Source organism: Grammomys surdaster, unplaced genomic scaffold, assembly GCF_004785775.1.
Source record: "Grammomys surdaster isolate TR1022 unplaced genomic scaffold, NIH_TR_1.0 141, whole genome shotgun sequence".
Taxonomy (NCBI): domain Eukaryota; kingdom Metazoa; phylum Chordata; class Mammalia; order Rodentia; family Muridae; genus Grammomys; species Grammomys surdaster.
Window position 1 is genome coordinate 1,075,615 of NW_021604599.1, and position 24,590 is coordinate 1,100,204.

Genomic DNA, 24,590 nt, shown 5'->3' on the forward strand with positions numbered 1-24,590 from the left:
CAGGGAGGGAGGAAGGAAGGAAGGAAGGAAGGAAGGAAGGAAGGAAGGAAGGAAGAGTGTTTGGGAGAATAAATATCCTGGTTAACATTGTCTCTTTCCTGACTCTATTTAAAGTTATGATTCAAAGGTTTCCTGTGGGTTTGTGTGTGTATGTGCGCGTGTGTGTTTTATCGTTTTGCTTTTAAAGCTTAGCATTTATATTAGTGTAAACTGAACTCATGATAAAGTGTGATGTTTTCTGTAACATTGCCTTGTACCCTCCAGAATGTTGCTTTGCTTTGGGAATACTTAAGTAGTGCACTGGTTAGTTTTTTCTCAAGTTAGTACAAGTTAAAATAATCTGGCAAGAAGGAAACTCCATTGAGAAACTGCCTCTGTCAGACTGGCCCATGGACAAGTCTGTGGATGCATTTTCTTGTTGGATGATTGATGTGGAATGGCCCAGCCCACTATGGCTGTGGCTCCCCTGTGGCACCGGATTATATAAGAAAACAATCTCAGTGACACAATCTGAGGAGCAATCGTAAGCAACACTCCTCCATGTGTGTCAGGGCTTATGACAGTTGTCCAGATTTCTGAATTTGCTCCCTGGCATCAACAAAAAGATTGAACAATTAGAAGGGAAAAAAAGAGAAATATTTAATACATTCAGAATATGAGAAACCTAAGGCTTGAAATGAGTTAAATAGATGCTGGCTGGGGTCTTTATAGGGCTACTTGGTCTTTCCCTTTCCCCTAGTGTCCTGGTTAGACAATTAGGTCATTATGTCTTCCTGCAGTTTCTCCTCCAAGAGTCTTCTGGAAACAAGAAACTGTGTCTCAAACCCCGTCTCACCTTTCCCTGCCTCCCAGCGTTCCTCCAACCCTTCTTCACATGGTCTCTGCATCCATTCCTGCCTCGAGGTCTGCTATGAATTCCTGCTCAGCTTCTCTTCATGGTGGAATGCAACCCATAAGTCAAATAAATCCTCTCCTCCTCAAGTTGCTTTTGGTCATGGTTTTTCACATCAACAGAAAGCAAGCTAGGACAAATATGCCATATTTTATTCCTTTTTTTCCTCTTAAAGGTAATCAGAAACTTGAAAACTGTGTGTCAAGGCAGAAAAGTAATGACCTACATGTACAAGTTTAATAAAACCAAAAATATCTTAACATATGATCTTATAATGAAAACATATTTCTCATGTCATAACTACATGATGATGCATATATCAGTATATGGGCCACAGTTTAGGATAACTGAAACAAAAAATGTTTGGAATTTTTATTGGATATCTATATTTTTGGAAATTGTCCCACAGTAGTATGGATGGAGAATGTTCACAACATATAAATACTCTAATATTAGAAGTGATAAAAGTGTTCTGTAGAATCTCTTAGAAAAAATATTATTGACTAGAAATCTTTGAAATATTAATGTAGGAATGAATGCTAAATGATTTTTCCTGGATGAAATGATAGAGAAGTTTTTTTTTGGTTTTTTTTTTTTGTTTTTTTTAAAGTCTCATTTGACCCACTGAATCGTTGGCCAGGGAAGCTGCAGAGACCTTTGAGCAGTACAGGTTCTTGGCGTTCCTACTGATTGCTCATCATAGGTAGAGGGTAAACCCCAATACTGACATACAACTTGATGAAAGATACAGAGGAATTAAGCAGGAACTGAGCTGGAAACTTCCTCTTCCTGACTAGCTAACAAAATGTTGGAAGGTGCTCTCCAGGCTGCTGTGGGAGAAAGGGCATCCACTAAATTGAAAAGTCACCAAAAAGATTGCAAGTTTGACTTACTAGGACAGAAGTGTGGTTTATAGTATTTTTGCTATGTTAAGCTGTGTGGCAAACGGGGATTAACAGATTCAAATGACCCACCTAGACCAACTGATCCTAAAACATGGGCAAGAAGACACTCTGATGTAGGAGCAGACAGAAAGCATATGAGGACGTAAGGTATGATACAAGAAAAGGTTAATCATTGCTGTTTGAGGAAGAAATCCATCCTGCTTGTAGACACCACACAAGATGAGCATGAAATGAAGCTTACTTTGGGAACTTTTGACAGGAAAGAGGTAGCAATGTTAGAGGTTCCCACCATCTATTAAGGAAGCCAGTGGCTGAATGGGAAAGGATAAGACGGACCAGATTTGGTATAATTAGAAACTGAGTATGCAGCTCCACAGGCATAATAACCCTTAATTTCAAATGAACCTAAACTGGAGATGAAGAATCAAGTAGTAAAGAAGATGATATTTTTCGAAATATGGATTATTTTAATAAAATAATTTACAACATATTTTCCCTTAGGTCCTCCCTACCCTACTCAAGTAACTTCATGGTCTCTCCCCCTACTTTTTTCTCTCAAAGAAAAAATCAAAAAATGAAAATCAAACAAACAAAACCCAATAAAACAAAAATAACAATATAAAAGCATATGTACATGTGTATGCGCACACGTGTGCACGCAAGCACACACACACACAGACACACAGACACAGACACACGCACACACACAGAATTCATTTTGTGTTGGCCAATAAATCCTGGGGATGGTTTCTGTCCTAGATTGTGGTTGATATTACAGTGACACTCCATTTGAGGAAAATGATCTTCCCTTTTAAGTATCAGTTGCAGCTAGTTTCTTGGTTAGGGGTGGGAGCTTGTAACTAATTCCCATTTTCTGTGTTTGGATTTTGTCTGGTTTGAATGTATGCAGATCTTGTGTATGCTGTCACAGTCTCTGGGGGTTCCTATGCACATCAGCTCTGTAGTGTCTCGAAGATTCTTTGCTTGAAGTGATCCATCATCTCTGGCTTTTATGATCTTTTTACCTCCTCTTCTGCACAGATCCCTGAAGGGTTTAATAAAGGGATCACTTTTAGGGCTGAGTGTTTTAAAGTTTCTCTCTGCATATTTGCAGTTGTGGATCTCTGTGTTCTCATTTATTGCAAGAAGCATATCTGATGAGCTTTGAGAATGCACTGATCTACAGGTATAGTGATATGTCATTATGAGTTGTTTTATTGCAATATTCTATTAGTATAAGGCCCATGACTAGCTATTCTCAGGTTATTGGTCACTTTAACAGTGTCAAGTATGGGTTGTCTCTCACTCAGTAGGTCTTATATTCATTTAGGAAGTTTTTGCTTGTTCTGTTAACATTTGTACCACTATTACACTGTCTTGTAGGTAGGTCACCATTGTAGATTGCAGGATTTGAACTGCATAATACTGAAGTAATATTGAAATGAAAAGTGATTACTTCTCTCCTCTTGTAGCATATAGAGTATCTTCTAGTAGCATAAATATTAGTAGAGGTAAAACTAGTTGGGCACCAGCTCAATTCTTATGTTTAATGACATACAAAAGAAGTTTCTTCAGCAATAAAATTTTACTGTTAGATTGTGGAAGGTAACCGATAGATTTATCAATAGCTTGAGATGTTGAGGTGTTCCTGAGGCCTCCTTTAGCCAATGACTCAACAAGGTATAACCCATTCCTGACACTAGGTTTTTTTATTTTATTAATGATGTAAAATGTTTATTTGAGGCATTGTAATTCCCATTATATGGTGACTGTATTTGAATTCCTTACATGTTTGTACATGTTATAGGAAGCTTTTGAACTTCCCTCCCCCTCCTCATTTAACCCTCCTATTCTAGTTACTTCTTTGTTTCTTTACAACACTATATTCTATTTCCTCTTTTTGGAAGGTATAACTCTCCCTAAACCCCTGCCTTGGTCCCTCACTAACTACTTAACCTCTGTGTTTATTTGGATCGAAACTCACCTATCAAAAGCTTAAAAGCTGACACCTACCTATAAGAGAAAACATTCAATATTTGTCTTTTGTGGTCTGGATTATTAAAATTATTTATCTTTCCCTTATCATTTTTTGCCCATCATGTTTTCAAAAAATGTATTGAAAGAGTATTGAATGGCTGATGTGTTTGATGGGAACTTGGGGACCTAGAGTCCAAAACGAGAGGTGATATTCATTTAATCGTGTGCAAAGCATCTCAGTACTGACATTTAGAACTCTGAAATACTATATTCGGCATAGAACTCTTAATGATCCCGTGGCACAGTCATTCCTCTGAATAGTGTCATTTACAACACAATTCTCAGCTTAGGAAATAAATGGAGGGGTGGGTAATGAGGCTTATATGGTGCAGAATGAGTCAAAGTATGATTAATATTGAGTCACTTTGATGTTCTCTATTGCCTGCCTTTCTGCCTGATGCTTTTTTCCCCCTTTATCTGCAATAAGTTGGCATGAAAACCAAATCTGTTAAGCCAGTTTCTTGCATGAATTATTCTGTCAGGCTGCTAACAAGTATATTTCCTCAACATTATGGGAAACTTCTTACTGCCAAGATGGAGGTCTCATTTTGATTTAATTCTGGTTGATGGCCTTCTTGCTTTGATAAATGCGGAGGCTATTTAGGCACTACCACTAACCATTAGATGTTACAGCTTTTCCTGTATATCTATTTAGTTATGTATATGTGTGTATGTCTGTGTGTGAGCATAAAACAAGAGGAAGACAGTGAGTCTTACTGTCATTCTCTTTGAGTAATTCTGTTTCTAATAAAATTTCAGTTGCTCTGAAACTTGTATGCTTAAAGAAATCTAAGGAATAAACCCACAAGGATAAGCCTGGGGAAATCTGTGTTAATTATTGCTAGACTAAAAAGACAGAGCTCATCTGTAATGAATGATTGATGTCAGAGCTAGCCATACCAATGATAGAAAGTTGTTTGTATTAAAAATTATGGCTGTGGGGGCTGGAGAGATGACTCAGTTGTTAAAAACCTTTACTGTTCTTTTAGAGGACTTGGGCTAGGATATCATAACCCATGTCAGGTGGCTCACAACCACCTATAACTCCCTCTCCAGGGACATTTGATACCTCTGACCTTTGAAGCATATTGCATTCATATAGTACCCTCCGTACACATAATTAAAAAATATTAAAAATAAATACTTTAAACTATGGCTCTGGTAGGAATCAAAAGAATAGTCAAATGTTGTATGCCTTTGAAATCTGTCTTTCCTGACATGTATTACCCTAGGCCTATTTCCATAGTTTTGCTAGTTCTAATCTTACGTAGATTAGAAATCTGTCTTCTTTCCCTTAGCCCCACTTCTGGATTAATTTGATCCCTGGGAACCTGCTACTTCTTCAAGCCTAAGCCATCTTGGGAAATAGCCCCAATGCATGTACATTCACTCCAACTGAATATCTAGGATGCTTCTCTTTCTCTCATCCTCACATCCATCCTTCCAGTCCTGTAGTGTTTGCTTGCAAAATGATTGCTTGAAGATGCTCATCTCTTCTGTCACCCTTCTAATAGAGGTCACCAGCTTAACTGTGGGGCATATCCCTATATGGGGTCATGTAACTGAATTTACAGGTCATGAAAAATGAAGCAATAGAAAAAAGTCAATAAATGGACAGTGATCACATTTAATTCAAAATCACATGCTTAATGACCGTGAGATGTTTCTGGTAGCCCTCAGCCATGTTGCTTCATTTGACTTCACTGCAGCCTTGGTTCCGATCACTCAGATGTACACTCCACACTGCAAAATCCCTCGTGCTATGCAAATCCAACTGAGACTGCTGGAAATGTTCCAGCTTGCATGTGAGAAAAGATAAGGTGTGAATTGTAGAATCTTCTCAGTGTACGAGTTCCTCTGAGCTCATAGCAACATAATAATCTAATTATGGAAAACCAAGAATTTTAGTATTTTCTGGCTATCATTCCTCAGTGAGATATTATATTAGTATTCCTATGGACTATATGTCATGCTGGTTAAATTATGACAGCTTTGCACAAGCTGAAATCAATTGGGAAGAAGAAAAGAAAAAAACTTCTTCTCAATTGATGAATTGCCTCCATCTGATTGGCCAGGGGAGCATTTCTAGGAGGACATTTTCTTGACTAATGATTGATGTCAAAAGGTCCAGCCCACTTTGGACAATACCCTCTCTGGGTAGGACTACCTGGATTGCAAAAGAAAGCTGGAAAAGCCACAGAAAGAAAGCATATAAACAGCAATCTGCCACAGTCCCTGCTTCAGTTCCTGTCACCAGATTCCTGCCCTTCTTGAGTTCCTGCCCTCACTTCCTATAGTGATGGCACATACCTCTAAGCCAAATAAGACCCTTTATCTCCAAGTTGATTTGATTAGTTTTATCACAGCCACGGAGAAGGGAACTGGAACTTACGTTATTAAAATGTTTAACTTTAAAAATCAGTGCTTAAGTTGGCTGATTTCAGCTTCATACTACTTGTTAAATAAGTTTGGCTTAATATTAGAACATTATTTCCAACTGTTTCAGAAATGACCTTTAACTTTCTTTTGCCATCTTGTATTGTGTGTTTACTGAAATAGCATTCTCAGCAGTTATAGTAATAAAATCAAAATATTGATGAGATCTGAAAAATAAAAGATACTCTAAATCCCAGTGTCAAATATTCAGCCAATATTTCTTTCTTTATGTAAAATTAAATAAGCATTCTATCACATTAGTATGGAAATTTGCTTTAAATGTTTCAGTTGGTTTAAAATCATCCATATTTGCTTTATTTCAGTAAAAATTTGATTTTATACTTATTATATACCTACATATTTTACATACTATTATGTATTCCTAGAGTTGTGTAAAGATTTCTTGGTTCAAGAGAGCGTTCTAGGGAAAAAGTTTAAGATCTAGGTCTCCATTATATCTTACTTGAAGTAGTGCAGTGTCATTTCTTAGCCTTCCTTTCTTTCTCCTTTCACAGGAAGTTGTCCTAGTTTATTAACTGAAATACTAGTGATCTTTTAAATACATAATTCATAGCATATCACTTACTATCTTTGTTCATTCTCATAGATTAACATTCCTTCAAGAGTTTCTTTCCAAAGAGCTTGCAGGTCCCTGTGTCAACCGGATTCTTCTCTAGCTGCAGATTCTTCCACAGCTATCCCTGTTGTCTTGCTCAAAAGGTTCTGGGTCAAACAAGAAGGCCTTTTTTGAAACCCTAATCTTGACCCAGAAATAATCATCACCATTTGCTGTACATACCTTTTTCATTTTTATTTTTAGATCTTCTACAGCATGACGCTTCTTATCCTTAAACTTCTGCCTAAATGTTTTTATTTTCATACTGGACTTTATTTCAGACTGGAAATATACCTCCTTCTAATCTTCTGCCCCATGTGCCTTTATTTGTTAAGTTTCCAGACAGGTTCTCTCCTTAACTATCTTTAATGTCAATGTTGTGTTATCTTCCTTCACTACTGTCATTTTGGCCCCAAAAATTCAGGATCTCCTTCCACTTATTTCTGTGCATATGGAGCCTAGTACTGTGTCATAGACGAGGTATCCAAAGAATGCTTTACTGATTGAATGAGTGGATGAAGAGCAGAAGTTTCTGACTGAGGAGATCACTAAGTGATCAGTGAGTTATAGCATATCTTTTACTATCTTTGTTTTGTTCTCATAGATTCACATTCCTATGATTCAATCTGGGATATCATTTCCTAGTAAAAAGAGGTTGTGGGATAAAAATCTTAAGCTGTATATGATGTGTGTTTTTCTAAGCTGCTAAGACTGATTGGTTTCTACACGGAGCTTTTATGTGTGTGGTGTGGGGTGGGGTGGGAGGATAAAGTGAAATCACATAGGTACTAAAACTCCTGATAGGTTATCCAATTCCAAGTGATTAGCCCTAAATACATTTACCCAAGAGTGACACAGAGTGGACTTAGTGTCCACTTAGGATATGTGTGTGTAGGTATTACAGTTACAGAAGAGGAGGTCATAAATTGGAGAGGAAGTGGCAGGAGACATAGAGGAATTGATAGGGGGAAGTGGAATGAGATGGTATAAGTAAAGTATCATCAAATTAATGTAAAGTGTTAAGTTATAGGAGCACACAAAATACTTTTTCCTACACATTATTCCCACGTAGATCTGGATAACCACAAGGGAAGTATATGGGGTTCTGTGGGCTCCCCACCCCATTCATATTTCTTCATTCCTGTCCCTAGTCTCCCTCATTCTAGAAGGTGACAGCAAAGTACTGTACAAAGTACCATCTAGTAATTCTTGTGTCTTTGTTTTCTTTTAATTGACAAATATTGTGTGTTATATAAGATGACATTGCAATATATGAACAGACGATGAAATAATACATAACAACAATCAGAATATACATCCCTCAAATAGTTACCATTGCTTCACCGTGAGAACACTAAAACACCCCTTTAACTGTTTTGAAATAAACACTCTACTGACCTCACTGTGTAATAATCTTCCAGAATTATGAGTAGAGTTTATTTCCAAAAAATGCATTTTTATTGGTAGTGACCTTAGTTCAGTCTTTAAATCACTTTGTAGGAGACTGTGGCTGTATTTTAAACCTGTCAATCATACTGGCTGCAGTGGCTGATTTTTACGCCCAGAAGTGCTGTATTGAAAAGATCATAAATATTAACTATTTGCTCCTGAAAGGGACAAACCTTCAGAGGAAAGCACGCTACATGATATACAGGTAGTGAATGAAAGATATGAAATCACATTTATTTATCTTCCCGTTTCTCTGCCCTCCTAACCCTCTCTGTCATCTTCGGTGGAAACCTAAGCTAGTTAATTCAGATTAGAGTGTCTAAACCATTTCATAGAGACATTTATCTCATGTTATAAAATCAAGATACTAGGTTCTAGTATAGTACCTTTATATGCAAGATATTTAATATGTATTATCATATCTAGGTTCCTGAACTAAAACCATGTGATAGGTCATTAATTAAATGAAGTGAAAATGATGAGTTTTACTGTATTTTCTTAGATTTTTATCCTGTAGATACAATGGAGACTTCTATTTCTTTGGTTTATTTTTATGGAGAGAACCCAGGGCCTCCTATATGAGGACAAGTGCTCTACCACTGAGCTGTTCTCCCAGCTCCCTAGGAGCCCACCTTTTCTGTTGAATTTAAATACAAACATCCATCTTAATTGATGGTTACACGTCCATAGAATTTATTAGTCTTCCGTATCTGTATGCAGAGGCCATCTGGGTCAGACAGTGTAGGATGGGAGGAAAGAAAGAGAGAGAGGAAATGTAAGGATGCCAGAATCAAAATGAGTTGAGATCTGTTGCTAAACTCAGGTGGCGTTGCCCATAGAAGAGATGGATTTCTCTAAATGAACCAAAATGGATGTTTAAATTATTTTATTTATGCATGTGCATGTGTGTGCTATATGAATGTGCAGATCAGAAGTCAGTGTCAGGTATCTTTACAGCTCTCTCTTTAATTTGGAGAAAGGGTCTCTCACTGACCCTAGAGCTCACTGATTACCTAGACTGGCTGGCTAGTTGAGCAAGCCCCGGGGCTTGCTGACATATGTCATCAGCCTGGCTCTTTTTGTGGGTACTAGGGATCTAAACTCTAATCTTCATGCTTGAGCAGCCATCTCCTCATCTTCATGGGAGATATGAACACTTCAACTTTCCCCAGATAAAGGAATGACGACAGATTAGGATGGAAAACCACCGGAGTCCAACTAGGTGACTGTAAGTTTTATTGGGGGAATATATAGGAATTTGCATGAGGGATATCTTAATGGACCAGAAATGACACAAAACCAATATGTCATCAAAATCTTAGTCCATCATGGGAACCAGCTCATGAAAAGGAACCCTGGAGAGCACTGCCCAGTCACTAGGCAGCTCAGCAGATGGAAGAGTGTCTTTTCTAGGTAGTTCAGTTCATCTGATTATCTTTCAGGCAGCTTGGCCAGTCTGTGTGTTTTCTAGGGCAATTTCCTGGCCTCTATTTCTTCCAGGCATCATCTGATCTGAGCCACTTTTTAGTCAGCTTAGCTTGTCAGAGTGTTTCTTAGAAGTCCTTACTATGTATATATGCTTGGGAGTAGGGGTCTAATATTTGGTCAATTTTAGAAACTTCCTGATGTGTTTGAGTTGTTTACTTTCTGTGCTTAAGAAATTTCTCTTACGCGTGGATTGCATTACCAGCCCCTCCCCCACTTGGAAGATCCCATGTCCTAAAGGGCTTCCCTCAAAGATAGAGGGTTTTATCTGGGAGGAAATAGCCACATAAATCTTTGTAAGACACAGAATTATTGTCAAGTGGGAATATTTCTCCAGTCCTAATATTGTAGTGAATTTATTGTCCTTTTTCATGTGAGTTTGAACATTAAAAGGATGAAGCTTGTGAAAGAGAGGCATAGACAGACACAGAAAAAAGAACAGAGTGACAGAGAGTAGGAATGGGGATTTATAAATGTGCACATGAAAATACAAAGGTTGGTGTTTTAGGATGGTAGTCATTGTGATCTTGAACACGAGCTTCCCAGAATTCTCACCTCTTGATGCCAGTATTTTCTTATACACCAAACAAGCATAACAGCCATATCTGTTCTACCTCCTGCTGAGGTTAGGGTATCCCGGAATGAAAGCTTCTGTGTAAGGCTGATTAGAAATGGTCTTTTCAGATGAAAGAGAATATTATCCAAACACAACTGTTACTTTTGCAGTTTTTTAGCATAATATTTGCTTTCAGATTTTATAATTAGGATAGTTATTTGAAAGTGGGAAATAAAATTTACTTTCAGAATCAGAAGTAGAAACATTTAGGAATAGTGTGGTCTCAGAAGTCAAACAGATTAAGCTTTAAATCCAGACTCTGCCCGTCACTAACTAAGTGAGCATCATTGAACATTTTGAAAATGGCTCTGAATTCCACTATAATGAACTCTGAGAACCACAATGAGGCATAACTGAGGTGAAGGGTTTTGCATATTGCAGAACACAAAGTAACTATTTAATTCATGTCAATAGTCGTCCAGTTACTGCCGCTGTGATGATGATTCGGGTTGTCAGTTTGGGGCTAAGTTTTCCCACTTATTTTTAGAAGCTGAGAACTCACAGAGCAACTAGGACTAAGAATTAGCTTTCTAGTTCTGTTTTCTATTTCTCTTCAGGAAGATTCAGAGTCCCTCCTGTACTAAAGCACGATATAGGATAGTGTTTGGAGAGAAAACAACCAGGTTTATCATATTTGGGTTTTGCTTCCCAAGACATGTCAGAGAGTATATAACAGAGCCTAATTTGGCTTCAGTATCCTGAAATTAGATGACTTGAGTGAATTAACCAAATCATTATTTTCAGACAAGAGAAAAATCTGTCTGTGAGGCAGGCAGTCAGGAATAGTAGAAGATCATATTATTTTTGTGATGTTGAATGCAAGTATGTATAAAGGGTATGATAATTATCCCAGAGACTATGTTTAAGAAACATTATAATTATTTAAAATGATTCATTTACTTGCTGATTATAGATATCAAGGCTTTGCAACAATCAAAATGATAATGCATAGCATGAAGAAGTTATGAGGCCCTTGGGATGGACATCATGACATCCAACTATGTCCTGAAAGTGCGATTGCCCAAGACGGTGACTTAATGAGTGTTCATAATTTAATTATGTTGACCTTCCTGGAATCAAGTGGTTTCCAAAAGGCCAGTTATTTAGCTCACTGAGAGGTTCAAAAAGGCTGTGTGATGGTGAACTAGGCATATAAACTTAGGCCCCAGAGTATGTTTTCTCTTCACTCACTGCCCAGTTTTGATTTGTCAGCATCTGGACATCAGTGCCAGAATTAGTTCTTAATAGACGAAACTACATCATTCTTATATTCTGCAGTGCAATGAGTATGGTCTTATTTGTTCTCAAGTAAAGCACTTTATAGACTTCTATGAAACCTACAAGTCACACTTCTCTGATATCAAAGAGGGAGCTTAGAGAAAACGTCTGGTTTGGGCTCTTTTGGAGACTGTTATGTTTCACATTAGGGTCAGTTCTTTGAATGACTGGCAATGTGTGTTCATATCTGCACAGACGAATGCTGTGAATAGTTGAATGGAGAGTTTTAATATTGGCTCTTATAGACATTGATGAACATCTACAAAGAATGCTAACTTATCTCTCGTTAATTTAAGTCTCTCTTGTCTGTCAATAGCTAGCCTGCGATTTCAAGAGCTGTTTGGCCTTGTTCTTAGTCCGTGATAATGAGAAGGAACCTTTTGTAAAATAAAGAACGCTTATGCTATCATCTAAGTGACATTGTAGCAAATGACATTGTAGCAAATCCGTGTGTGGGCTAACCAGCTTTCACTATTATCAAGTATGACTTCTACAATCAGTGTACTGTGATTTCATAATTTGTGGCACTGGAACTAAAATTTCCATTTTAGAACTTGAAGATTCTTAGAAGAAATTACAACATATACATACCAAAATAATGATTGTCATTAGTTACCTATGAAGAATGTTGATGTCATACGTTTCGGCTTGGTGGTGCCAATATTGTGTATTAAATATTCATAATGAATTCATATGTCTGTGAAGGCTCTATGAACTTTATAATTCCTCATGCATATTCTTGCTGTAATATTGGAAAAGTACTAGCTGAGTTGGTAGATGTGAACATGCGGACTTAAATTCAGTATAGGCAGGTTTTTAATTTTTAAGAGAGACCAAGATTGGTCAATATGATTAGCCAATTAAGGTTCATCTTTAAAAACTGTCAGCAGCTCATATTAGTTCTCAGCTACCTTTAACCTGTGAAGTTGACTCTGGAAGACTGCTGTTAGAAAGAAGATACATTCTAAGCAAGTTCTTATTTGACTGACAGCCAGATAACTATTTCAAGAGGTCTTATTTATTTATTTATTTATTTATTCTCTGATGAGTGATTTATCAAATATTTCATAGTGGGTGGAGTTATCTTTCTGAAGTGACTTCCAGAATTAGGACTGTCAGGAGCTCTTCTGTGGACTACATCTTGGTGAAAGGGTGCTGATTATCAATGGGGATAGAACTTGCCGGCACCATACTCTAAGCTACGGCAACCTTAATTTGTATCTATTCTGTCTCCTGACATCTGAGCCCAAAGCTGACCATAGAGAACTAAAGGGATTGATTTATTACTTTATTTAAATGGTTGATTATAGAAGTTTTGCGTTCAGTTATTAGATTGTTTTGACTGGTTCTCATGCTTAGAGACAACTTAATGGTTGTGACTATTTCAGTGCCTGGAAGTTCTTTCCACACTAAAGAATTGGATGTAATTCACACTGTGCTGAGGAAGACTACATATGGTATCATTATCATTGCCTTGGATCTAATTGAGGGACTGTATCCTAAAGACAACTGTGATGATTTCAGACCTCTGTAGATAATTCTTAAAACCATAGAGGACACTTTATTTTGTTCTTGGCATGTGGGAATTGTCTGAGAGTCCTTGATTCAAGATCAAATTAATGCAGCTTTTTTAGACAGTTGTTCCCTAGTGAATCAATTAGATGTTCTCCTGAGTCCAATAAAAAGTTTTGGTTTTAGTATTCATTGATTAATAAAATACATAATGAGTCCCCTCCAAGAATTCAGTAATCTTTTGACCTAAATACTTATTCTTCATGTTGAATATATTATGTATCGAGCATGCCCCCTTTGTAAATCGTCACTGGATTTCTATGATTTTGGAATTAAAATTGAACTTTTTAATGGCCTCTCAATTTCTCTAAAGCAGTATTTCTACACTTGGCGGGGGTGTGTGTCAAATGACTCTTTGACTGAAGTCATGTAAGACCATTGGAAATATCAGATGTTTATATTATGATTCATAAGAATAGCAAAATTACAGTTACAAAGTAGCAACAAAATAATTTTCTGGCTGACATCACCACAACATAAGGAACTTTACTAAAGGGTCCCAGCATTAGGAAGGCTGAGAACCACAGCTCTAAGGCCTGGCCTCTTCCTTCCTCAAGGATGCAGGCTCACATCTTTTTCTCTTGACCACTTAGTCAGATGGGTCTCCGGTTTGACAAATTACACTCATCTCAAACTGTGTAGCTTCCACCTATTTTTTTCTTCCCAATCTGACTATATTGTTGTTCTCCTCAGTTTCTGCAATGGAGGAGATAGATAATGATTCCTCCTCACTACATACAGTCCTCAGTCAAACAAGGCCTTGGGCACTACCCAGCGAGTCTGCCATTCCTCATCCTTGAAACAACTCAACAGGCAACTCTTAGGTATTGCTGATTGGCTACATTGTGTCCCCAGTATAAAAATCACTTACTGAGTCAAGCAAATTAATGAGGTTATGTTTTACAGTAGAAAATGTTGGATCCCTTGTTTGAGAAAACTGCTATATATTTTCTTACACACTTTCTAGAATTGTCTAGCTTTACCTGCTTTTTAGAATATTTCTCTTTATTGAAGAAGAAAATTGACATTTTAAATCACTTGTCTAAAATTTAGAGCTAAAAAAATCTATCACTCATTCTAACATACTTATTCAAGGATATTGTGACACCTGAAGAGATTTTAAAGATTAGATTGAATTTCATAAACCCCATTTACTTCTTGGGATATCTGGGAATAACTTACAGCTCATATAAAATATATTTGTTAGGTTTTGGGCTACTTTAAAAGCAGGTTGCCTTTATCTTAATTTTAAGTTGCCTGTGGTATGAATATTTATACCATAGATATCGACACTGCTAAACACCAGAGCTCTCCACACCCACAGTGATTTAGGATGTTCTACTCTGTTCTGTATTGTTAATATTTCAGAGTTTGAGAGCTGAATGATTAAAAACCACTAGCTATTGGTTCAAAGGAAGCTAGTTAATGTTATGCTGTTTGGATTAAAAGTTACAAATTGAGAATACGAAAGACAAAGAATTTTATAAGACAGATAAGAAGAATGAGAAAGTCAAGATCTTCATGTATATTTCCGATGCCTCTCAGGCTAGGTCACGCTACTGAATTCTTGAAAAATGTGAGCACATACACTCTGGGTCAGGATAGATAGCTAGAAAAGATCTAGCCATTGTAATATCTCTTTCCTCCAGACCCGGAGCTCTGTTATCAGCTCAGTTGATATCTTGTACAATGCTTGTCTTAGTGATAGTGTCTTCAAGGGAACAGAAACAGTCCAAGAAGGGTTACTTGCAGGTCCTTATTGATTGTAGGCTTCAGTGTTGTGGCTGAAAAAAGGTAATAAAGATCAATTTGAGGGTTCTTGTTCCTGTAGGAAAGGCCTAAACTGTCAATTAAAAGGAGGGATTTGAATTTGTGTGTTACTTCATGACAAGAACAACTTTGAATTCTGACTTAGGGTCAGTATTGCTTGGAAGAAATACTATGACCAAAGCAACTTGAGGAGGAAATGGTTTATTTGGCTTACACTTCCATATCACAGTTCTTCACCAAGGAAAGTCAGGACAGAAACTCAAGCAGGGCAGGAATCTGGATGCAGGAGCTGATGCAGAGACCATGGAGAAGTATTGCTTACTCACTTGCTCCCCATGATTTGCTCAGTCTGTTTTCTTTTAGAACTCATGGCCACCAGCCCAGAGGTGGCCTAAACCACAATGGGTCTGGCCTTCCCAAATCAATCACCAAGAAAATGCCATATGACTTTCCTATAACCAGATTTTGTGGAGGCATTTTCTCAGTTGAGGCTCCTTCTTCAGTGTCTCTAGCTTGTGTCAAGTTGACATAAAACTAGCCAGAACAAACTAGATCACACAGAGGCCTAAAGTTTCAATCTTGCAGTGATGTCAGAGATACCTTATTTGTGATATTTCATTGGCAAAGAGTGTCACTTGACCAAATCTTTATGGAGGGATAAATGATAGATCATAGATCTTCTGATTAGTATTTGACAGTGTCTGTTTGTCTGTCTGTCTGTATTTCTGCACTATTGGAGGATAAAGCTAGGGTTTCATGCATGCTATCACTCTAACTTTGGAATTCATCTAAAGCCTACTAAATGTGCTTGAAGCTCATGTTGGTGCATATCTGAAGCCTTGGGTGCTTTGCTTCAGAGACCTGAAATTAAGTGATCTCCATAGGAAACGGAATTTGAGAAGTGTGTGCCCCTGTGATGCTCTGTCATCTCGCGGTAAATGCTTGGGGAATTTGGATGATTGCTAGGAAAGGTTTTAGCATTTGCTTTACCATTTCAGTATTCACAATACAGGTCAGCAGCACTCTGTGAGGAAATGACTTTCTCACATCATCTTTAAACGGGGTGAGTTATTCTCTCTGAAGAGGGCTTTACTTCTAATCTTTCTATGCAATTAAAACTTAAGATCTTTATAGAATACTATTGGTATTTTCCAAACGATAGGGTCTCATCCAAAAATAGTTGGGATTTTGGGTTGATAAATCTAGTTTCTGTTATGCCAGAAACTATGAGTCCATTGGACAGCCTTGTTTCTTGGCCCAAATAAAATAGGAAAAAAAAACCTTAGTAAATAAAAATATGATAAGATTTGATAAAATGAATTTCTTTAAGATAAAACTCTGGTATTTGGGGAAATGCTTATAAATTAAAACCTATGGAAGTCAATATGCAGATGCCATTAGCTTTTGTGAGGTCAGGGTGAGGAAAAATAGCCACACAAGCTTCAGGAAGACAACTTTTACATCTTGATTTAAACTCAGGAAAGAAACAATGCAACTTTTGGCCTGAAAACAAAGTTTTTGGCACATGAGAATTTAAAAATAAGTCAGAACACCAGAGATCATGCAGCCACAGAACACTCTGCCCTCGGGAAAAAAAAGACTTTAAAAATAAAGACTTCCTGAGATTCTTAATAACATTCCAACTATCACCATTGCTTCCTGAAGTGAAATCTCCTGTCATTAGTGCTCCGAAGGTGTCAAGAATATAAAAGCCAACCTCCTGAAGAGTCATTTCCCAGTTGCCAATCATGGCAGATGATCATTAATTAAATGGAAAACAAATTAGTTTTGTTTTTCTCAACGTAGTTTACTATTCATGGTTTACTTTTGCAATTTGTACATAAAAATGCACATCCATTCTAAACTTCAGAGACAAGAACATTTTAAAAATGTAGAAAAATAGAAAAATATAATTCTGTCATAAAGATCGTGAAGTCAAATTTTTCTTCATTTACTGTTGAACTTGTTGCATCTCTGGACTGGATATGTTGATATATTCCTTGTGTTGCTGCTTCTGTCGTCAGTGCCACCACCAAATGTACCCCTCACTTTTACTGAAAGTAATTTCGTGTTGTCACTAGGCTTCACAGAGAGAACTGTTACATAATGGTTTGCTTTTTGTTTCTGTTTTTCTTAAAAATGACATCTTATAGGTGATTGAATAAAAATTTAGAAAAGCAAGGAAAGTTTTAGAGCAAGCAAAGATAGCTGGAAGCCTGGGTATATGTAATATATTATTATTTTTAAGAAATTTCCTTATACACATATTTACCTTAAAACAATCCTGTAAAGTACTTTTTCACTTAAAATATTACAGCTTTCATTATGCCTCTAATGCTATGCAGAAATGATATATATACATAATATATATTAAATGGAGATTGTAACATAATTACAATATCTCTCCCTGTTCTTCCCCCTAATCCTCCAATATACCCCTCTCTTCTCTCTTCCAAATTTATTTTAAATTACAGTATAGCCATCTGTTTTCACAGGTTTTTTTTGTAGGAATAAAGTTGTAAATATTTTTGATTTTATATATGTCTTTTTCTAATTTAAACCAAAATTGTTGTGAATTACAGCGTTTGAAGGTAAGGTCAGTTGGGCTGAGCCTAGATGAGAAGTCAGAGAGGAGTGGAGGTGAGGCAGGATGCCTCAGTCAGCCATCCCTACTCTAGGTTGTTTCTCTACCATTTAGTGAGTCAGTTCAAACATAGATCAGCTTGTGTTCATATTTTAAAAAATTCAATATGATATTCCAGATGTATTATCTGTATCACTAATGTCTAGGCTTTGATCAAATTCATTTCCCATCATGTTCTATGATTGTTTCCTTCTTGGCAAGATATTTCTTACCATTGCCTCCTCTTTGATTTTTATACCTGTAGTGAGTGCTGCAGAACTTATTATTCTTCAGTGAATAAAATTATCACATTTTTTAAAGTTCTGCAGAACTTTCCTGCTAACCATTGAATCCCTATTGCAAAATTTGCCTCTTTGCTACTGTCTGTATTTAATTCCAGTTCTAACTCCTGTGGTTTTTTGAATATCTTGTTAAATGTAGATCTGACTAGTTACTCTAAATGAAGATGCTCAAAGGAATAATGTTTTCGACAGAAGCAAGACACTTAGAGGAAAGTTTGTCACCTTTCTGCTAGTGGTTTTAACCAGCTAATTAAGAATCCACTCCCTAAAAATCTCCAGCTAGATGACTTCTTGAGCGTCCATATCACAACTGGCACTAATACTAGAAATATATTGTACAGAAGAAAGCAAATTAAAAACAAAGTCTAGTAGATGATGCCTACAAAAATTGTGATTTTTGTCTTATAATATCTAGAATAAAAATTATTTTTTATGATTTTGTAAATTTAATTATACTTATTCTTAGACCATATTATAAGTTTTCTGTTAATGTCAATCCATTGATTTTTTTTCCCTACAATCTTTGTGGATTAAAACATTGTAAAACAAATTCAAATTATATGCCTGGTTTTGGTGTGTTGGCCACTTAGCAAATGATAGTTGGCTTAATGGAAGATTTCTCTGTTCTTTCTGCTGTCATGATGCTTTGTTGTCAGGTCTTTCAAGAAGACTCATTTGTTGTGTGTCAGCATACTGCATACTTGAGAACTATGAAAAGCTGCTCAGATGTGTCAGTAATTCCTCCCTCTCATGCTCTAGGTCGAAGGATCTCATAAAGGAGGCCATCCTTGACAATGACTTCATGAAAAACTTGGAGCTGTCACAGATCCAGGAGATTGTGGATTGTATGTACCCTGTGGAATATGGCAAGGACAGCTGCATCATCAAGGAAGGCGATGTGGGTTCACTCGTGTATGTCATGGAAGGTATGGTTAGTGACTTGTTCCTCTGCCACTCGTTCCCTTCCCATATTCTGAGCTTCCTAAGGTTCGCAATGTACTCTGAGGAACAATTCCTGTCTTCCTTCTTTTATTGGGAAGCAGTTTTAACAAATAGCTACATACTACTATTACCATGTTTGTGTAATTTATGAGGTTTTAGTATTTAGAATATTAAGGTAAAGGATTCCATATGTTTTCACACCTGGAGGATGCTGTGAAAAGAATACTGTTTGCTAACTCCATGAGACTTCATACAGTTACACTGCCAATCATGTGATCATTCTGATGGTGCGTCAATGGTAATTCAAGTCTTTTACATCAATTAGCATATTCAACTTTGCGCTTAACATGACCAGGTTTAGTACATGACCAAGTTTCCTGTTGTGATTCTTCCAGATAAAAGTATCGTTTTCAATCACTTGCACATGTATCACAGAGTCAATGAAAACCTCAAGGCATATTATCTGTCTAATTAGTAAGAGGGATAGTGTGTTTCACAAAACCCTTCAGAAACTGATATAGAAATGTTTTGATGGACAACTTAGCCATTTGTTATGTAAATATGGTTTATGCTTAGGTAGATTTTAAGACTGATTATTTCTAATTTGGAATTTATAAAACCATATTTTACCTTTGGAGAAAGATCCTGAGGTTATTTCTGAACTAACTGAGAAGAAGGCAAGTCCAGAAATGAATGTGCTATAAGCTGTTGAGTTTATTAGGCATGACAGGTGTTCAGTCTCGAGCATTCAGGTTGTGTGGCTCAGGACTTTCATGGTCTCCTTCAAGTTTATGGATCACCAAAAGAAAAGGTATACTGGACAAGTCCTACTTTCTCTAGGTTTCAACAACCCAATTTGTAAAATGGGAGATCCTAATGATAGCATCTGAAGATATGATTGGTTGCTATAACTGCAAAAGGTTGACAAGGCTTCAAGTGGTAAAGGTTAGGAATGCTTCTCATCAAGAAAAAACCCTAAAGTGGTTTTTGTGGCCTGAAGTATCATTATTACCAATATTGATAATGTCTACTTTGTTTCTGTCTTTTTGGATTATCAGGAGCTTAAATAGAAAAATTTATATCAGTGGTTCTCAACTTGTAGGTCACAACCCATCTGGGAGTTGAACAACCCATTCATAGGAGTTACCTAAGACCATTGAAAATAGCACATATTTACATTATAATTCATAACAGTAGCAAAATTACAGTTAAGAAGTAGCAATGAAAATAATTTTATGGTTGGGGGTCACCACAACATGAGGTACTGTATTAAAGGATTCCAGCATTAGTAGGGTTAAGAACCTCTGATTTCTATAAATATTTGATGTAAAGAATAACACATTATAAAATCATAATGTCTTATTTATTTCTATTAAGTGTTTGAAATATAGTTAAAATTACGTGTGCATTTGTTACTTGCCTTTAATTTTTCTTTGCAGTCTTTTTCATTGTAATGTCTTTTGTCTTTTCCTTTAATACTTTCATATTTTGCTTTTACATCATAAGCTTCTGCTAAGATAAGCTAAGATTTATTCTAATAAAAGCAAAACACAGTAGGCACAAATATAAATATTATGCACTTGGAAGAGAATTGTAAGAATAGGAATGAATTCACAGGGTAGGTATGCTGAGAGACAGTGAGCAGGCAGGGTAGGAAAATCTGGAAGACATGAATAGGAGACAGCTATAGATTATGAAACTAGAGGCATCCCCCTAGGAACAATTAAAATTAGGTATAGCATTATATATGCCAATGATCTCACAGAATTCGATTTGTCAGACAATGTACTAGTAGGGTAACTATGTAGAACACAGCTAATGTATAAAGCAAGATGAACTTTTGGTTTGGTTGTCTTCAAATTGCAATCATTGGTTTTCTACTGCAGCAATCAATATTCAAAACTTGTGTCTTAAGTTTTCCTCCATCTTGAATATTTATTAAAAATAGATTAACATAAAAACTTATAAATATATAAAACGACATTTATCATTTCTTACCTTTCAAAGTAAAAGGGTTGTTTACTTTTAGCTATATGACTAACTGATGTCTAGAACATCCACCATAGTGAGCATGGTTTTAAACACTTTGCATATATAGAATTTATCTAATTTTCAAAACAGTCATGGATAAAGGCTAAATGTATTATTTGGTTTTATAGAAGAGGATAGGAGAATTAATAAAAATATGCTATTTTCCAAGTCAATCATGTTAGAATTTATTCCCAGACAGTCTTGAGTCATAGCTTAAGGTCTTAATTATGGGAGTGTGTAAGGGTTGTATGGAGAAAAAAAACAAATTATATAAATAATTTACACATATATACATATATATAATTTAATATATGTATACATACATATATACATACACACACATATATATGTAATATATATATATATATATATATATATATATATATATATATATATATTTTCAGTGAGGAAGAAGTTTATCTTGAAATAGTGTCACTGTGGAGGCTGTCCAAAATGCTCAGGGCTGCAATTGCTGAAGGTTGTCTACTGTAGAATTCCCTCTTCTGAGGTGACAGACAAGCCTTTTGTCCATTGAAGTCATCAGCTGATGGAAGGGCTTTCGTTCACATTTTCTATGACAATAAGCTTCACTCAAAGTTTATTCTTAAATATTACTTCATTTATAGCATGCCTTCAAAGAAGAGTCTAGAGTAACAAGTATTTGTCTGGTATCCTAGGATACAATATATCAAGTCTACTTTATACTCACTTGGTATATCTAATACATAACCATATTTAATCTTTAAAGACAATGAGCAACAAGCTTATGTTCTAACAGAAGGAGCTACACTGTACACCTGAAAATACATGAACCCCTTTTCTCAGGAAGTTATCAAAATCCCTGTGTGATGTTCCCTTATATCATATAACTTAAATATTATGATGTAAAATTAACAATATTTAAATACTAACATGCAAAGTTAATTAATTCTTTATAAGTTAAAGAAATTAAAAAACAAATATTTCCATATATATTCATTACAAAATATGTAAAAATTTTTATCAGAGATTATATTGCTTTCTTTTGTAAAGATATACAACTTTCACTACTGTCTCAGTAGTGATTGCCTTGGTGTAATTTGAATAAATTGTATTTATCTTTTCATTGTCAGATCAACTAAGCAAAATACCACCATAATTTCCCATTATAGCCTATGCTTTCATTGTTCTTTTAAAATAAGACTTTAAATAGTACATTAATATTCATAGGCATGTTGTGTTTTGCTGTTGGTTTTCTTTAATAAACCCAATAAGTGACCATAATTCTATAAACTGATGGAAGCCTTTCCCCAAACAGAAATTAAAATCAGCTTCATATAACTTTTGCAGACCTTCTGCTTTTATCTTTATGTAAAAATAATTTAAAATAAAAAACTTTGTTTTTAAATTTTTACAAATTTTTAATTGGAAAAATGATTTATTGTGTAATTAGTTTATTTTTTTGAAAACCAACACATTCAGTCTTCTCAAAGCCTACACAGCAATATTCTTGATATAGAAATGTTCTTTCTATCTGTGAACATTTATATTTATAAAGAATATAGCATGGTACAATAAGTGAATAGTCTCTGAAAGATCTTCTACAAGCTTACTGTCAAGATATTCATGAAAACACTCAAGGAGTTGACAAAGAAAATCAGCCCAGCTTTCAAGTTTATAGTGAACTGATCTTTTCAGACACTTAAAATTACAACTTGATGAAAGTATCACTTCCAAATTTCATCAAGAATTGTTTAGGAATAGCTTACTAAGCTTATATAAAGGTTTACAGAAAAGAAAATCCGCCCCAGGATCAAATATATAAATTGTTTACCATATATTTTATAGCTTTTTTCACTAAGAAATGGACATTGGGCTCTTTTATGATATGCTGTTTCTTAATACTCATATTATGCTCTTCTTTTTATTAGAAAGGTAAACCTCCGTTTACCCTCATTTAAAATACATTTCTGATTTAGCAGTTGAATCCAAATTCTAGTATTCAGGAGCCTGGTATTCACGTACTGGGGATTGCTGATTTGTAAGATGCTGAAGTATTTGATTGGCTTAAAGATGATGGTCCTGTACAACTGCTTGGAAGAGGACTTCACGCTCCATCTCATCACAAGTCTGTTAGAGCATTCTGGGAACTGCCTCTAAGTTAACTCTTCAGTGGAATCATCACTGCTCTTTGATAAGATATTATCAATGACAAAAACTCATTTAAGTACTTTATTGCTACACACTGTTTGCTCATTTTGCTAAAGTCTCCATCTTTAATATGAATTATGTCATGAGATTATCTAATTATACATTAGTATAAAGAGGAGCGTATAGAATATGGAGAAGTTAGATCCTTTGACATGATTATTTCACAAATATATTGAAATATGAAACTGAGCCCTAGACTTCCCATATCCACATATTCAGTAATGATAACTTTCCAAAGACGGATTAGAAATACAACATGAACATATTTATCATGAACATCCCAACTTGTGAACTCACAAAAGATGGACACTATCGAACTACATGATGGAAATGATATTGCGAGAAGGAAAACGTCTGCCAAGGCTGAGCAGGAACAGTTCATGATGAAAGCAATCCAGGACTCAGCTCTTCAGAACTTCTGCCACTCAGACTCCCTGCCGTGCCCTGTACCCTCAGCTGAGTGCTACACTTGCTACAGACAATCTGGAATTAATTTGTTCCCTCTTTAGTTCATCTTTTCTCATTGAAAGCATCTGTGATTCCTCTTAACTCTTACTTCACCACTGTGTACTTTCTGTTGAGGATTAAACTCTTTGAACATTGGAAATGCCATTTCTTTCTGCTTAAAATCAATAACATTGATGTTATTTTCTTACCTTTAAATTAAAAATAAAAACTTCTCAAAAGCTGCCTCTTGGCTTATGAGAGAAAAGACTGTTGGAATGAACCTTGGCACACGATCTTTAAGTGGTATCTGATTGTCCCAAAACAAAGAGTGGAAAGATGGACATTTGAGCAAGTTGGTTTGATGGATTTTTGACAAAATTTGGTTTGATGCATTGTTGTCAATTCATGGATATAGGTCAGCATACATTACATATGCTCAGAACTATTATTTTCCTGCTAGACATCCACTACTGTAGCTGTTAATATTAGTTCCCTGCAAATTTTTATTTTCTGCATGAAATTAAATGACGTTGTGAATGCTGGCATTCAACAAGGGATTTTTTATATAAAACTAGACATTAATGATAAGGCACTGTGTTAGCATTCAAAATGCTGCCCGAGCATATGAGGGACTTGAATATATTTTTATATGAAATGGTTTTCAGTAAATGTAACAGGAGAAACATTCCATTTTATTTGCTAACATCAGGTGTTGCCTTTTGACTTAAGGAAATTTCATGTTCACCCAGAAGCTGTCTTTCTTTAAAACAGTTGAAATATATGTGCACTGAATTATTTTTCATATTCATTTAGAAAACACCACTTGCATTGTCTATACAAAAGACCATGTTTATGAACTAGCTATCCAAAAGCAAAACAAAACATGTAATTATGAATGCTGATAAACAAAGATAATCTTAGGTACCAAATGTGCATTTAGAAGAATAGTATTTCAAATGGGATAGCAGAGTCAGCTGAGGTATTTATGTGGCACACGGC

The 24,590-nt window shown here is 35.9% G+C and overlaps 1 protein-coding gene across 1 annotated transcript in view; it reads left to right on the forward strand.

Annotated features, from left to right (window-relative positions):
- Positions 1-24,590, forward strand: part of Prkg1 (protein kinase cGMP-dependent 1) — a 1,042,192-nt gene that overhangs the window by 57,896 nt on the left and 959,706 nt on the right. Inside the window, exon 2 of the mRNA XM_028764010.1 lies at positions 18,741-18,907. Within this exon, the coding sequence (XP_028619843.1) occupies positions 18,741-18,907 (167 nt within the window). The remainder of the gene's footprint in view (positions 1-18,740; positions 18,908-24,590) is intronic.